The 15,147-nt window shown below is 44.5% G+C and overlaps 1 protein-coding gene across 1 annotated transcript in view; it reads right to left on the reverse strand.

The window, feature by feature from the left end:
• BFSP1 (beaded filament structural protein 1) overlaps positions 1-11,793 on the reverse strand; it is a 30,705-nt gene extending 18,912 nt beyond the window's left edge. The window contains exons 1-2 of the mRNA XM_023753215.1: positions 11,432-11,793; positions 5,926-5,986 (exon numbers count right to left, since the gene is read on the reverse strand). Coding sequence (XP_023608983.1) covers positions 5,926-5,986; positions 11,432-11,793 — 423 coding nt within the window. The remainder of the gene's footprint in view (positions 1-5,925; positions 5,987-11,431) is intronic.
• Between the last annotated feature and the right edge of the window lie 3,354 nt (positions 11,794-15,147).

The following is a 15,147-nucleotide window of genomic DNA, read 5'->3' on the forward strand; positions in this document are numbered from 1 at the left end:
TTGGCCAGGTGCGTGTACCCACAGACCCCTTGGAGTTTTACTACAACGCAGATTGTTGTTCGTGGGTCTGGGAGGGGTCTACGATTCTGCATTTCTAGCAAGGCATTGGGTTAGCCCAGTGGTCGGCAAACTCATTAGTCAACAGAACCAAATATCAACAGTACAACGATTGAAATTTCTTTTGAGAGCCAAATTTTTTAAACTTAAACTATATAGGTAGGTACATTGTTATTAACTCAATTAGGGTACTCCTAAGGCTTAGGAAGAGCCACACTCAAGGGGCCAAAGAGCTGCATGTGGCTCACAAGCCGCAGTTTGCCGACCACAGGGTTAGCCCATTGGACCTGGTCTGGAATAGCAGTTCTCAATGGGAGTGATTTTCACCCTCAAGGGGACATTTGGCAATGTCTGAAGACATTTTATTGTCGCCACTTGGGTGGTGGGATGTTACTACTGGCATCTAGTGGGTAGAGGCCAGGGATGCTGCTAAATATCCTACAATACACAGGACAGCCCCACACAACAATCATCTAGTCCAAAATGGCATTAGTACCAGGGCTGAAAAACCTTGATTCATACAGATCAAGGACAATGTTAGGGTATATTTACCAACCAACAACCTTAAAATTTAAGTTACACCTATATTTGTCCTATTTCTCATCATCAGTGAGTTAAGTTTCTAAGACTAAGAAATAGTTTTCACTTAACACTGAAACCTTCAATTTAACCATTTCTCCCAAGGTCTGTTGCTCACCTCCCTGAGGCTATGTATCCCTAATGCAGCATGCATTTACAATGACTGCTGTGGTGAGCAGCATTCATTCCTTTAAAGTTGGAAATAACATTTATGACAGGAAGTTGAATGTTCTCACCAAACTTTTTGAGAATTCACCGATTTTTCTCTCATCGATCTTGTTTGAATGAACCAACTAGGTTGAAGAGCTGTTTGGGCTCTTAATAAGATAGTGCCATGACAACTGGAATTGACTTAAACACTTCAGTTGTCCAGTGCAACATTACAGGTGAACATTACCTGGACTCCTCAAGACATCTCTGCCATGCACGCCTGCCAATACCTGGGGCCTCGCTAAGTGAATTTTTACTGACTTATTAATGACTTCTTAAAAAAGCATGATGCATGTCAGCAATGGGCTCTCATTAATAAAGGAAGATGTGTGGTTTGGCTAAAATATTTAAGACACTCTCCACTCTTGCATGAACAGGGTTAAGAGAGTCAGGTATGTGGACTGGTTAAGACAATGGTCGGCAAACTCATTAGTCAACAGAGCCAAATATCAACAGTACAACAATTGAAATTTCTTTTGAGAGCCAAATTTTTTAAACTTAAACTATATAGGTAGGTACACTGTTATTAACTTAATTAGGGTACTCCTAAGGCTTAGGAAGAGCCACACTCAAGGGGCCAAAGAGCCGCATGTGGCTCGCAAGCCGCAGTTTGCCGACCACGGGGTTAAGATATTCTGAGACACTCCCACCATTGCACTAATGGGCTTAGGTTCTGGGAAGGCCTCTAGTCTGCTCTCTTAGGAAAGACACCTCGTTCCTTAATTGTTCCTGTAAAAGACCACTGGAGAAGGAAGATATGAGAATGTCTGGTGCTGACAATAAGAATACCAGGATTCTGACTCTGTTGGATTGCCTGCCTTGAATGAATTTTTCATGCAAAGTGTTGCCTTAGTTCCTAAAACACCAGAGAGCCGGGACTTCATGGAACCTAGAAAACAGATTGTATGAACTTTTGGTGGTCTGCAGCAAAATAAATATTACTAAGAAATATATGTCAACAATAAAAAATAAACTTAAAAAAAAAAAAGAAAGAAAGAAATAGACTGGCCAGCATGGCTCAGTGGTTGAGCATCAATCTATGAACCAGGAGGTCGTGGTTTGATTCCTGGTCAGGGCACATGCTGGGTTGCAGGCTCAATCCCCAGTAGGAGCCATGCAGGAGGCAGCTGATCAATGATTGTCTCTCATCATTGGATGTTTCTACCTCTCTCCCTCCCCCTTCCTCTCTGAGATCAATAAAAATATTTTAAAAAGAAAAGAAAAGAAATATATGCCTTGTGTGAATCTGGTCTGAAATGTCGCAAGATTGCAGGGGAGTGGCCAGCCCTCAACCAACTCAAACTTCTGAAGCTATTTTATCTACAAAAAGACCAACCTTTTAGTTTATCTTAAAGAACTAAAGAGTTCTACAAGATCAAATCAGTTAATTAGCAATCATTAGCAATGTATCTTAAAGCATTCCTTTTTGCATAGACTTATGCAAGTAAAAATTAAGTTATTCCAATACAGCAAGCCTCAGGCATGATTTTAAAGTCTTTCTAGTAGCCCCATTAAATAAAATAAAAATAAATGGGTAAAAGTAATTTTAACATTTTCTTTCACCAAATATACTCCAGATATTGTCATTTCATCATGTAACCAATATTTTTTAAAGTTATTAATGATAGTTTACATGCTTCCCCTTAGGCTAGGTCTTTGAAACCTGGTGTATATTTTATACTTATAACACATTGCAATTTGAATCATCTGCATTTCAGTTGCTCCCAGCCATGCCTAGCCAGTGACTCCCAGGCTGGACGACACAGCTCACCAGAATTAATCTTAGGCACAGTGGAGCATCTCATTCTTCCTCAGTGAGTCCTCCTGGTTTCAACTCCAAGGAGAATCCCCTAGTCTCTCTATACACTAATTTCCTCATACCTAATTCTTTCCTCTGAAGACTCTGAAATCCCTTCCTTTGTATCAGGAACACCAACAGTGGGTGACGAGACAGAAGGAAGGAAGGACCACAGACCCGAGCCTTTCTGTGGCAAGTATAGGCAGGAGTAGGGTTTTTGGGTCCGTGGCTCATTCTCCACCTCCCAAGGACAACCAGGGAATCTGTCTCCCAGGAGACAGACACAAAGCCAGTGTCTCTGGGTAAAGATGGCCCCTTCACACTTGATATTGGTGCCCCATCCATCTCCCCTGGTGTGGGGAGGCATGGGACTTGGTTGGAAAGTCTGTAAGGAGGATCTCTGAAAGGTCGGAGGCCTCTAGGGGACCTTGCTGAAGGCGGCAGCCCCTGCCTTGACTTTTCCAAACCAGTCTGACCCCCGGGGTGTTTTACTAGAATCTTTATGTTTAGACTTCAAAACGTCCTTGTATGAAAGACACTACAGATACAGGTGCTTTCTCAAGGATACTTACCCTGCTGATTGTATCTAGAGGTTAATTTTAGTTCAAGCTGTGGTTACAATAAAAGCCTAAGGAGGCAGGTGAACAGGGCTGTTTGCTCCTAAAGCAAAACAGTCCCTTAGCCTCTCTTTCACAGAAATGTGTGTCAGAGTAATTTATTCATCCATCACTCAGGGTCTGCCAGTCAGCCAGCCCTGGCACCCTGGGCACCCCCAAGGTCACACAGATATGCTGAGCACAATGATGGTGTCCTGTATCTCTATGGACTGGAGGCACAGTCCAGAAGTGTGGGTGTTAGCACCCCAGGAGCGACCCTGGGCCACTGAGGGACAGGAGAAAATGAATGAGTCCCTCAGCTGGCCCGCCCCCCATAGCAACAGTTCAGAGGTGAGTTCCTCAGTCTCAGAGGGTGAAATGAGAACTCAGCACTCAACTCTTGAGAAGCAGAGAGAAGCCCAAGACAGATTCTAGTCCCCTTGTCTTTAATTAACTTTCATTAACTAGCTGCATGACCCACTGGATCAGTCTGGCCTCAGCCTTCCCATCTGTGGGGCAGACTAGTTTCCAAGCTGCATTTGGCAGAGCCCTCAGGTTCCATGGAGTTGCTTGAAAGGGCTCTGAGGAAGGAGGGCTGCTAGGTGGATGGGGTGCCTGTCCCACCATCATGTCCTTAAAAGAGATCTCTGCTTTGGCTCCATACATTGGCTTCTCTTGAATATTTTGTTTAAAGGGTGTGGCTTTAAAAAGTTTGAGAATTGCTGGCCAATGTGGCTTAGTGGTTGAGCGTTGACATATGAACCAGGAGGTCATGGTTCAATTGACAGTCAGAGCACATGCCCAGGTTTGGGACTCCATCCCCAGTAGGGGGCATGTAGGAGGCAGCCAGTCAATGATTCTCTCTCATCATTAATGTTTCTATCGCTCCCTCTCCCTTCCTCTCTGAAATCAATAAAAATATAAATAAATAAATAAATAAATAAATAAATAAATCGTTTGAGAATCAATGACTTCTAGGGTTCCTTCTATTTCTAAAATTGAGTGTTTGGTCCCTTTATTAGCAATAGCACATAGTCCTTGAAACCCAACTTCCAGTTCTTCAGCTCCAGTAATTGTGTATCAATTATGGATGAATTTTTGGTCTAAATTAAGATGTTTGAGGACTCTGCCCCACCCCAACCTCAACAGTCATTCTTCCCCTACCTCCCTCGTAGGATCATGCCAAAACCACCACTCTTAGGTCCCATCAGCCAGCCCTTTAAAACGCCCAGCCAACATTTCTCCATAAAGGAGAGATTAATCAGGTGCTTCACAAGCACGTTCTCCCCCTTGGAAGACAATCACCTGATAAACTGCCCCAGAAAACTCCCAGAGGTGAGGAGGTGCCACTGGAATATGCAATTGCTGGCATGTTGAGAATTTGTTTGGAAGTGTTTTCTTTTGTTTGTACCAGGACTCAGAAATGTGTAGACGCTTGTGTTTTTATTGTGCTTTGGATACTGTCAGCTGCACTTTCCAAAGCTCCCCCAGCAGAAACGTCGAGATGTTTCCGAACAGAGACTCTGGGTCAATAATCTAGTTTTGGGAAGCATTCCAACCCTGATATGGTGTGTGCTTTAGATCTAGGTCAGTGGTTCTCAAAGTGTGGTCCCTGGACCACGCCACCTGAGAAATAATTAGAAATGTTAAATATCTGGCAGATCCCAGACCTACTGGGTGAGAAGGCCTCGGCTCTGGGCCCAGGAATCTGCATTTTAACATGAACTCCAGGTGCTGCCAATGCACACAGATGTTTCAGAGCCACTCACTGATCTGGGCCACTTCTGAGAAAGGCACTGGAAGAATAACTAGAATCTGATGAATCCTTGAAAAATCAGCCTTGCCAACCCCCTCATAGAAGGTCCTTAAAAATCCTGCTGTCTGTATCTATACCAAGCACCAAATCCAACCTCTGAGCAGCCTAATTAACACACACACACACACACACACACACACACACACAAGAATGAGCATTCAAGTTCGTTAAGATTTCTAGTTAATTAGGTTTACAAAAAAACAAAAACAAAACAAAAAAATACCTACTTTGATTCTGGATGCCAAAAAAAACATTCCAAAAATTTTTCGGTCACTTTCCTTCCTGGTGCTCAGACTGGCCTGGAGAGAGGGGCTGGGCATGTTGACAACTCTCCATCCTCTCTCTTCCCACTGCCTCATTTCCTGACTCTGCCCTCTCCCCTCCACATTCCTCCTCACTCCTCCTCTTCCCAGCCTCCTCCTAAACTCCCATTTTCCGGAACAAAAGGAAATGGGCATTGAGACTGAGTTGATAGCCAAAACCTTATTGATACAATATGTGTACACATTCAAAAATTTGTCAACCAAAATCATTGATATGACCAGCCAACAGGATGTGAATTATACTCTTCCATTTCATCTCCTTCTTCCCACTTGACGATCTTAATGGAGAGAGAACCTGAGGGTCCAGCCTTCACCTGCCAGGTTCTCTCTCAAGATCCTGTATCCTGTGGTAGAGGAGTGTGTGTTTGGGCGTGGGAGTTCACACAAAGATTTAGTTGAAATTACGAAGTCAAGAAGTAGAGTGACAGCAAAAGAAATAGGTGAATCTTGAAATACCACAAAGAGGAGTGTGGGTAACACTCATCGCAGCCATTTAGTTCACTCCTGTCAGTAATCTACTCAAACCCAAGGATATGCTCAGCTCACCTTGTTAAGCCGCTGAAGCGTTTCTTTTAGCAGCACTTGACATTCGCATTCATTCTCATACCTGCAAATTGCACACATAAGTAAAAGTTGAGCAGCTTCTACGATTCACAGAGTTGATCACACAATCAGCATTACATTTAATCCGATATGAGTATTATGCCCTCTCTTTTAGAAGAGATCCCTAATTTTAAAGCAGAAGTTGATGCTGCCTCTCCAAGCCCACTGCTTCCCAACCTCTTTCAAATCCTGCCACATACAGGAAGTGCTGACATGGGCATCGCACCTGGGCTAACTGGGAGCAGTAAATGGCCCAAGAGTCTTCCCATCCGGAGGCCCAGTCCCAGTCCCCCAGCATGTCCCTCCCAGCCACCAAGGATGAAAGAATGACACCTCAGCACACCTGGAATCCAACAGTGGCACAGAGCCTGGGAATCTGCCCTGCCTGACAACGCCATTGACCTGACCTTGTGTAGATTTCCTACACTCTGGTATTTACCAACATGTGTCGGTGTCTCTGGATTATGCCATTTAACCCTCACAAAACCCTGAAAGAAAGACGTATTCTTACCACTAAAGGGTCCCCCAAAATGTGCCATTCTGGCATGTGAATTATTTTGAGCTAAAGGCAATCAAGACCCTGTGGGCACACAGGAAACTTTTACCTCATCCTTAAAGAATTTAAATGAGGGGCCTTGCGCAAAATAAGAGTTGTCACCAGAAATAACGTTTTATGGTCTACCTATAGGGCAGGGCAATCCTTGTGGCATCATCCCTGACACCAAAGACCTGCTCTGAGCCACTGAGCAGGACAGGCTGGATGGGCCAGAGGGTGACCCTGGCAGGAAGGTGAGTGGGCGCATAAACACCCCAGCTCTTTCCCTCAGCTGGGACAAGTGAGGTGTGTCCTCCACCCCACAGGTTAGTCCCAGTTGCCATGGTGGGAACTTGCTTGCCGGGAGCCGGTCCATCCTTGCTGTTTCAAGGGACCTGGCATATATGGCATACTGTTCTTAATGTGTTTGCTCACCTTCTTGGCACTATGTGTTTTGACCAAGGTCACCTCTCCGAGAAAGGTTGTTTCCCCAGGTGGGGAACTTTCCCTGACGTTAGGGAGGGGATACAACCCCTTAATTAAGTGCCAGGCGGGTAGTTAAGCTACATAATCTTTACTCCCTGGAATGGAGATAAGAAACGCCCTAACCTTTGTAATAGAAATTGACAGGATTAAAATTGGCTGGTATAAATATAGATGTAACAAGACAATAAACATCAGATCATCAGATCCTCATCAGATCCTCGTCAGATCCTAACCAGAACCTAGCCAGAGAACATGGCAAAAGATCCTGGACAGAACCTGGCTACAGAACTTCACTGGAGAACCTAGACAGAACATGGCAAAAGAACCTGGTGACTGAACCTGGCTGGAGAATCTGGAGAACCTGAAGAACCTGGAGAACCTGGCTGGAGAACCTAACGAGAGAACATGGCACCAGAGCTTGGTTGGAGATCCTGACCAGAACTTGGTTGGAGATCCTGACCAGAACTTTGCTGGAGATCCTGACCAGAACTTCGCTGGAGATCCTGGAGGGAGAACCTCGCTATGCTGATGAACTGAAACCAGTTTCCATGTCATTCATTCTTCGCCGACTCCGTCCACACCTTTGGGGATCCCTGGACCCGTTGGGGACAGACCCCAACACTTGCTGAATAATGCACTCTGTGTTAGCTGCCTTCCCTTTCTGCCTTTCCTCACTCCCCAACCTGTGCTCCCTAAGGTCACCTCCCAAATAAGCTACTTGCCCTCAAGCCCCTGTCTCAGGCTCCGCTCCTAGGAGACTCCAAACTAAGAGAGGCATGAAATCTAATTAAAACACGGTTGCACAAGTTTTACATTTCACGCCAAGACGTCACCTTTAGCAGTTTCTTTTGTGTGTGGCTGTAATGGAGTCAGAAATTATTTTTTAATGGTTAATTAACTTTGAGAATAAAACTGTTAACAAAAATCTAATTTTCTCATTGCTTTTTCCTGCTAAAAATATCTTAAGAATTTCTATAGCTTAAAAACAGGTTGGATAAACAACGTATTAATGTGACTTTCATGCTATAGAAAAGTCTAGATATTATATTAAAGACAAGTATCTTCATTATAAAAATTCATGATAAGAATTCAAGATATATTTATATATATTCATATAAGTGAATATATAAATGAATTCATAAAATGAAAATACACTGGCTTTAATTATCCAATTGTTTTATACAACTGTTTTGGTTTTCAGCAGTTTGGATAATTGACTATGTTCACCATTGTATTTTGATGGTTTCATTTGTTTTTATTTCATTTTATTATATTTAGTCTTTGTTTGACATGTGAAAGAACTGATTTTGAAATTATTCAACTATCCAAATAAAAAATATGCCTAACAAGGCTGCATATTCCTTCGCATGCCTGCATTATTTTTATCTGCTTTGGCTAACCATCAAGTCCCCTCTGGAATGTGAAACCAAACTTAGTGTGTGTATACGAATGCATGTGGATGGTTATGATTTTTATAATAATTTTAAACTCCCACTACCCCAGCCAGAATATCAAAACTTCTCCAACAGTGCAATGAGAGGGAATAAATTAAGGAGAATTATTGAAGAAATCACAGAATCTGAAGGAACTGCGCCATGATGCAGACATAACCAGAACCAAGTGAAATCAGGAAAACTCAATATGATCGTTTGTTCACTGAGGGCTCAAGGGAGTCACAGTAGACTGTGGTCTATGTGGTGACCATTTGGGGATCAAGGGGATCCTGCTGGCCCATGGAGCTGGGTGTCTGAACCAGCGTACACTTCTCTTTGCTCTAGAGAACATGATCTTCATTTGAATGAGGTCTAGGTCTTATTACTGGACCTCACTCCATAGGAGTCCAAGAGTAACTTCTCTCCAAGACAATGTTCTAGAAAGCATATGGACTCAGGGCAAGAAAACCTGAGTTCAAGTCCTGCCACCCAAGGACCCTCTCCAAGCCTCTGGATCAAAATTAAAAAAAAAAAAAAAAACCCAAGAGGGACTGCCTGTCTGGCGTGGCTCAGTGGTTGAGCATTGACCTATGAACCAGGAGTCACAGTTTGATCCCTGGTCAGGGCACATGTCCATATTAAGGGCTCGACCCCCCAGTAGGGGACATGCAGGAAGCAGCCAATCGATGATTCTCTCTCATCATTGATGTTTCTCTCTCCTCTCTCTCTCTCTCTCTCTCTCTCTCTCTCTGCCTTCCTCTCTGAAACCAATAAAAAATATTTTTAAAAAATCAGAACGACTGATTGAAATGAAATCAATTATTTGACCTGATAAATATGCTCAGTACACAGCAGTGAATGACCTACCCAAGACTCAGACTGAGAATGTGGAACCTGAAAGGTGAACATGGTGGATGATGCCCACAGGTAGGCTAAATAGCCATCTCCTACAGTGATTACAGAAAATTGAATTTATTTAAGGAACACAGTGGGGGGTCATATATCCAAAAGGAAGGGCTGCACAGCACCAAGCCAAGGGAACACTGGGTGGATGATGGCAGCACCCAGGAGCAGGAGTTTCCCTTATATGGGAAGCTTTTGTTGTCAGTGGGTCGGGGGCTGAGCTGGTGAGCTCATAATGGGGTGGGATGCAGGTGTATGATCAGGTGCCTTCAGGACCGTTTTCATCCCTTGTATGGTCTGACTCCTGGTGTCCAGCGAGCTTTTCCTGGTTTTTTGTTATCTTCTGGTGGGAAGTGTGCAAATGTCTGTTAAGGATTGTATTGCCCTATAGGCCTAACATTTCCCTCCCCTTTCTATTTGTTAATAATTATTTTTAATTGGGGTGAAGGTCTCTATCTTCTGTCAGTGGTCCTAAGGAAGCAAGACCCCCTGGTGCTTGAATAATGCATAAGGGATATATGAATAGTTACCCCACATATCAGAAACCAACCAGCCGGCAGCTTAGTATGTCCATTACTATGAGGGAGGGTGAACTTATCAAAACAATTTATACTGTCATCAGATGCTGAAAGACAATAAGTAGAACACCTAGTAAAAGCCAGACATTCGCCTCAGTGTCATTAGCTTGTTTGTGTGTGCTTGTGTCCTCTTTTTCCTTGTGCAAGCAGAAAACTTCTACTCTTCACCCCTTTCTTAAATAAATGCTAATAACACACTAGTCTTGTTCTTTTACAATTGCATAGTATCCCATTGTATGAACGAAGCACAACTGTGTAACCTGTCTCCCGTTATTAATCAGCATGTAGGTTGGTTCCAGGCTTTTGCCACTGCAGATCCCACGGCAGTGAATATCCTGGTAGGCGTGCCCCTTGACACCTGCTGGGCTATCGTAGTAAATTCCTTGATGGAAATGACTCTGCTGAGTCTAAGAGCACACGCATTTAAAACTTGGAAAGATGTTGACAAATTGCTGAGTATCCTTTTCTTTTGAATAGCTCGTTTTAACACATTGTTCATGCTGTCGGAAGGTGGAATCATGCCCCGGACCAGGGCTTCTGAAACTTCAGTGTTTAACTTCTTAAACTACGAACCACTGGGGGGGGGGGTGTCTTGTTAAAATGCAGTTTCTGATTCTAGGAGCTCTGGGGTGAGTCCAAGAGTCTCCCTTTATAACAAGCTCCTAGGTGACGCCAATGCTGCTGGTCCATGGGCCACACTGACTAGCAAGACCCAGGAAGGCACACATTGAAAAGATTTCCAGGTGTTGGCTGTGATGCAGTGAAAACCATTAGGCTCAGCATGTCCATCACTTCAATCCAGTCCCAGGGCAGCAATTCACTAGCTGAGTGACCTTGCTCCAAATCCCTACATTTTCTGAGCCCCAGTCTCCTCATCTGTTAAATAGGTGCAGACAAATACAATCTATAACTGGCTGTGAGGATTAAATAACATTAATGCATTTCAAAAATACTGTGGTCAGCAAAAGAAAGCCAGACACAAGAGCCATCTGTAATATTCCGTTTTTGTGAAATTCTAGAACAGCAAAATTAATCTATGGTGATAGAAATAAAAACCTCTGGGTTTTTTGTTGGGGGGGGGCGGCGCGAATGATAACTGAAGATTGACTTGGAAAGGGTAGAAGGGGGATTTCTAAGGTAGAGGAAATATTTTGCTTGTTTTGATAGCAACATAGGTATATACATTTGTCAAAACTCACTGAACTGTGTCCTTAAAATCTGTGCATGTTGTTATATGGAAATTATACCTAAATTTTAAAATGCCTTAAAAGTAAATGATACCATTTCATGTAAACTGTGAAGTACCATCAAAAGAGAAGCTAGTCTTGTCTTAAGGGAAATGGAACATGTGCACCAGATACTCACTCCACTCAAACCACATAAAGGATATGTGATCATGAGGACCCGAAATCTAAGATATGGCCCTCCAACCTGGATTAGCAGCCTGCTCTCAGATCCCTGCCGCAGGTGCCGTCCCCGCCCTGCCTCAGTTTCCCCCCACGACCAAGGCTTACTTGCTCCGGTACTCGTCGAACGCGCGCTGCGCCTCTGCGCCCCGGCGCTCCAGCCGGGCGAGCTCAGCCGCCAGGTCCCGGGCGCGCTGGCGATTGCCTTCGACCTGGCGGAGGAGGGCGTCCTCGGGGCCGGCCAGCTCGCCCAGGCGCTGAAAGGCATCCAGCTGCCGCCGGAGGACGCCGTGGCGCTGCTCGAGCGCGCGAGCCCGCTGGACCTGGGCGGCCACGCGCTCGCCGAGGCCCTGCAGCTCCGCCAGGTTGGGCGCGGCGGCTGGGTCCGAGGCCAGGCGGCCCGGCGCCTCCTCCTCGGCCCGCTCGTACCTCTCCTGGCGGGTCTGGAAGACGTAGCTGCGCCGGTACATGGCTCCTCTGCGGCGAGCGCGGGCAAAGCCGGCTCCAGGGGGCCCCTCGCGGAGCCAGAAGCCCGTTAAATAAACAGCGGAGGCCGCTGGCACGCTGCTGGGACGTTCCAGAGCTGATCAGCTGTCATGATCAACACGGTGCCCGGCCTCAGGGAGAATAAAAGAGCAGCAGGCATGCTTTTGTGAGCTGGATTAACGGACCATACAGCTCCCGGGCTTGCGAGGTTAAGTTGGGCAATGAGGTTTCTGTTCCGTGATTGTTCAAGTCCGTTGTTGTAGGATTGAATGGAAGGTCAGGGGGACAAGAGGAGCGTGACCTTCTTTTGACTGGTTCCACTGGAATTGTGAAGGAAGCCCAAGGGAGCGTTGGACTAGCTCAAGAGCCCAAGGACCCCTAGCTTTGTCTATGTCTCTTAGAGTCAAACTTCAATTATAGAACTTTAAACAATACTATGACATAGTATTGTTTAAAGTGGTCGGCAAACTCATTAGTCAACAGAGCCAAATATCAACAGTACAACGATTGAAATTTCTTTTGAGAACCAAATTTTTTAAACTTAAACTATATAGGTAGGTACTTTGTTATTAACTTAATTAGGGTACTCCTAAGGCTTAGGAAGAGCCACACTCAAGGGGCCAAAGAGCCACATGTGGCTCGAGAGCCGAAGTTTGCCGACCACTTAAATTAAGCAATTCTTTTTCTTAATTACAGTATACCTTGGTGTTTAGGAACGCTCCTTACGATAGAAATTCGTACCATGGATGCAAAATAAAATGCTACGACTCAAGCCTGGCTGGCGTGGCTCTGTAGCTGAGCTTTGACCCATGAACCAGGACACCATGGAGGCTTCCCGGGTCAAGGCACATACATGCCTGGGTTGCCAGCTCGGTCCCCCGTGTGAGGCATGCAGGAGGCAGCTTATCAATGACCCTCTCTCATCATTGATGTTTCTATCTCTCTCTCCCTCTCCCTTCTTCCCTAAAATCAATATATATATATATTTTAAATTCCACGACTCGGTAAATTGTGAGGTGTGGCATTGCCGAACGTTCTTACCTGTGCACATTTGTGAAGAATCTACTCTTTGTACAAAAACTTAGGAAACAGATGCACATTTATTATGATGTCACCCTTACTCTCCTGGATTCTGACATCCTTTCTGGAGTAGGAGAAACAAATAGAGCTCCATCAAGACATTTGCTTAATAGATTATTTGAACTAAAGAAAAAAATCCTTACAGCCTAAGATTTAATAAATTGGCATACTCTCAATTAAATATTATAAAAGAATTTTTGGCTACCATGTTTCATTTTAATTTGTATTATGGAACTAACAAAGCTACCCTTTGACAAATTTAAAAGCAAATTGTGGGTATTGAAATAAATAATAGCATTTGATGAAAAATTTACTAAATATAAATATTTTCTCATATCTCCAATTTTTAAAATCATTATCAAAAGGCTATTTTTGTAAAAATAAGGATTAGTAGTACCATCTGATTAACAACTGTATAGATTGTGTATAATTATACTATAAACTCATGGTTATCAAAGATCAAGAAAATTACACATTTCTTTATTGGTTTATTAGGTTTATTATCGCTCCAAAAAGACTGCAACATAATAGATTCAGTCTAGAATGAAGCTATGTAAGGTCCCAAGTTGTGTTGGTGGTGTGGTTATTGTTTTATTATATTTTCTTAAGCCATTACAAATAAATGTTATGATCAAATCAGAGAGAGCCATATGAGTATATATATGCAGGTATACAAATACCATGCTGATGGCAAGGTAAATTGGTTTCAAGAATCCTAGAGAGCAAACTAACATAGAACAAGGGTTATAAAATCATTCATGCCCTATGATATCATGTACCAGGCAGGTATCACTACAGAACAAACTGACCCCAAAACTAAATGGCATAGAAGAAGTATTTATCACTGCATTCCCAGGTCTGCAGGTTGGCTGGAGCCGCTCTGCTCCAAAATGTCTCTCATCCTCTTAGTGACAAAAGGACAAGAGCATGCCCAGGCACACAAGCTCATTCCAAACCTTTGTTTGCATCATGGCCACTAACATCTCATTGGTCAAAGCAGATCACACGGCTACAGCCAAAGCAAGGAGGCAGGGAATAGGCATGGCAAGGGGGTGGGTGTGTAACTCCTTCACACTGAAGAATGGGGACCAGAAACTCAGTCTACCACACATAGTAATCCCATTTGAGAATAAATATATCCCAGAAACATAACAAAAGAAAAAATATAATTTCAATTTATTCCAGTCGAACAAACACTTAGAAAATATCTATTCACACAGTATAGTCTTAGAGAGATCAATATTGAACAAGGTCAAGTCCCAACCTTCAAGATGCGGGAGGACAAATTCCTACCCAACTAATGAAGACACTGTCAACATAAGAAACATCTAAACCTGTAGAGAATTGTAATGAGTTTATTTGAGCCAAACGGATGATGTACCAGGGAACAAGATCTCAAATGCTAGGGTGAATAACAGTTTTGCAGCTTCTTTTACGAAATTAAGGTGGGAATGTAGGACAATTGGAGAAAGCGAGATGGGGATTGGATTACAGGGTAGTTAAGAAGATATGTGCTCTTTGGGGGTTAATAACACTTGAGGGACATTACTTCTAGTATGTCAAAGATGAGCTAACTGTATACACTAGAGGACCGGTGCACGAAATTTGTGCACCGGGGGTGGGGAGGAGTGTCCCTCAGCCCAACCTGCACCCTCTCCAATCTGGGATCCCTCTCATAATCCAGGACTGCTGGCTCCCAACTGCTCACCTGCCTGCCTGCCTGATTGCCTCTAAACACTTCTGCCTGCCAGCCTGATCACCCCCTATCCACTCCCCTGCCAGCCTGATCGACGCCTAACTGCTCCCCTGCCGGCCTGATTGCCCCTAACTGCCCTCCCCTGCAGGCCTGGTCGCCCCCAACTGCCCTCCCCTGCCGGCCTGGTCACCCCTAACTGCCCTCCTGCAGGCCTGGTCACCCCTAACTGCCCTCCCCTGCAGGCCCAATCACCCCCAACTGCCCTCCCCTGCAGGCCTGATTGCCCCCAACTACCCTCCCTTACAGGCCTGGTTCCCCACAACTGCCCTCCCCTGCCGGCCATCTTGTGTCCACATGGGGTAACCATCTTGTGTGTTGGAGTGATGGTCGATTTGCATATTACCACTTTATTATATAGGACTAGAGGCCCGGTGCACAAAAATTTGTGCACTCTTGGGGAGGGAGGATCCCTCAGCCCGGCCTGTGCCCTCTCACAGTCTGGGACCCCTCGGGAGATAACGACCTGGTGGCTTAGGCCTGCTCCCAGGTGGCAGAAGGGCAG

The sequence above is a fragment of the Myotis lucifugus genome, unplaced genomic scaffold (genome assembly GCF_000147115.1).
Source record: "Myotis lucifugus unplaced genomic scaffold, Myoluc2.0 scaffold_42, whole genome shotgun sequence".
NCBI lineage: Eukaryota > Metazoa > Chordata > Mammalia > Chiroptera > Vespertilionidae > Myotis > Myotis lucifugus.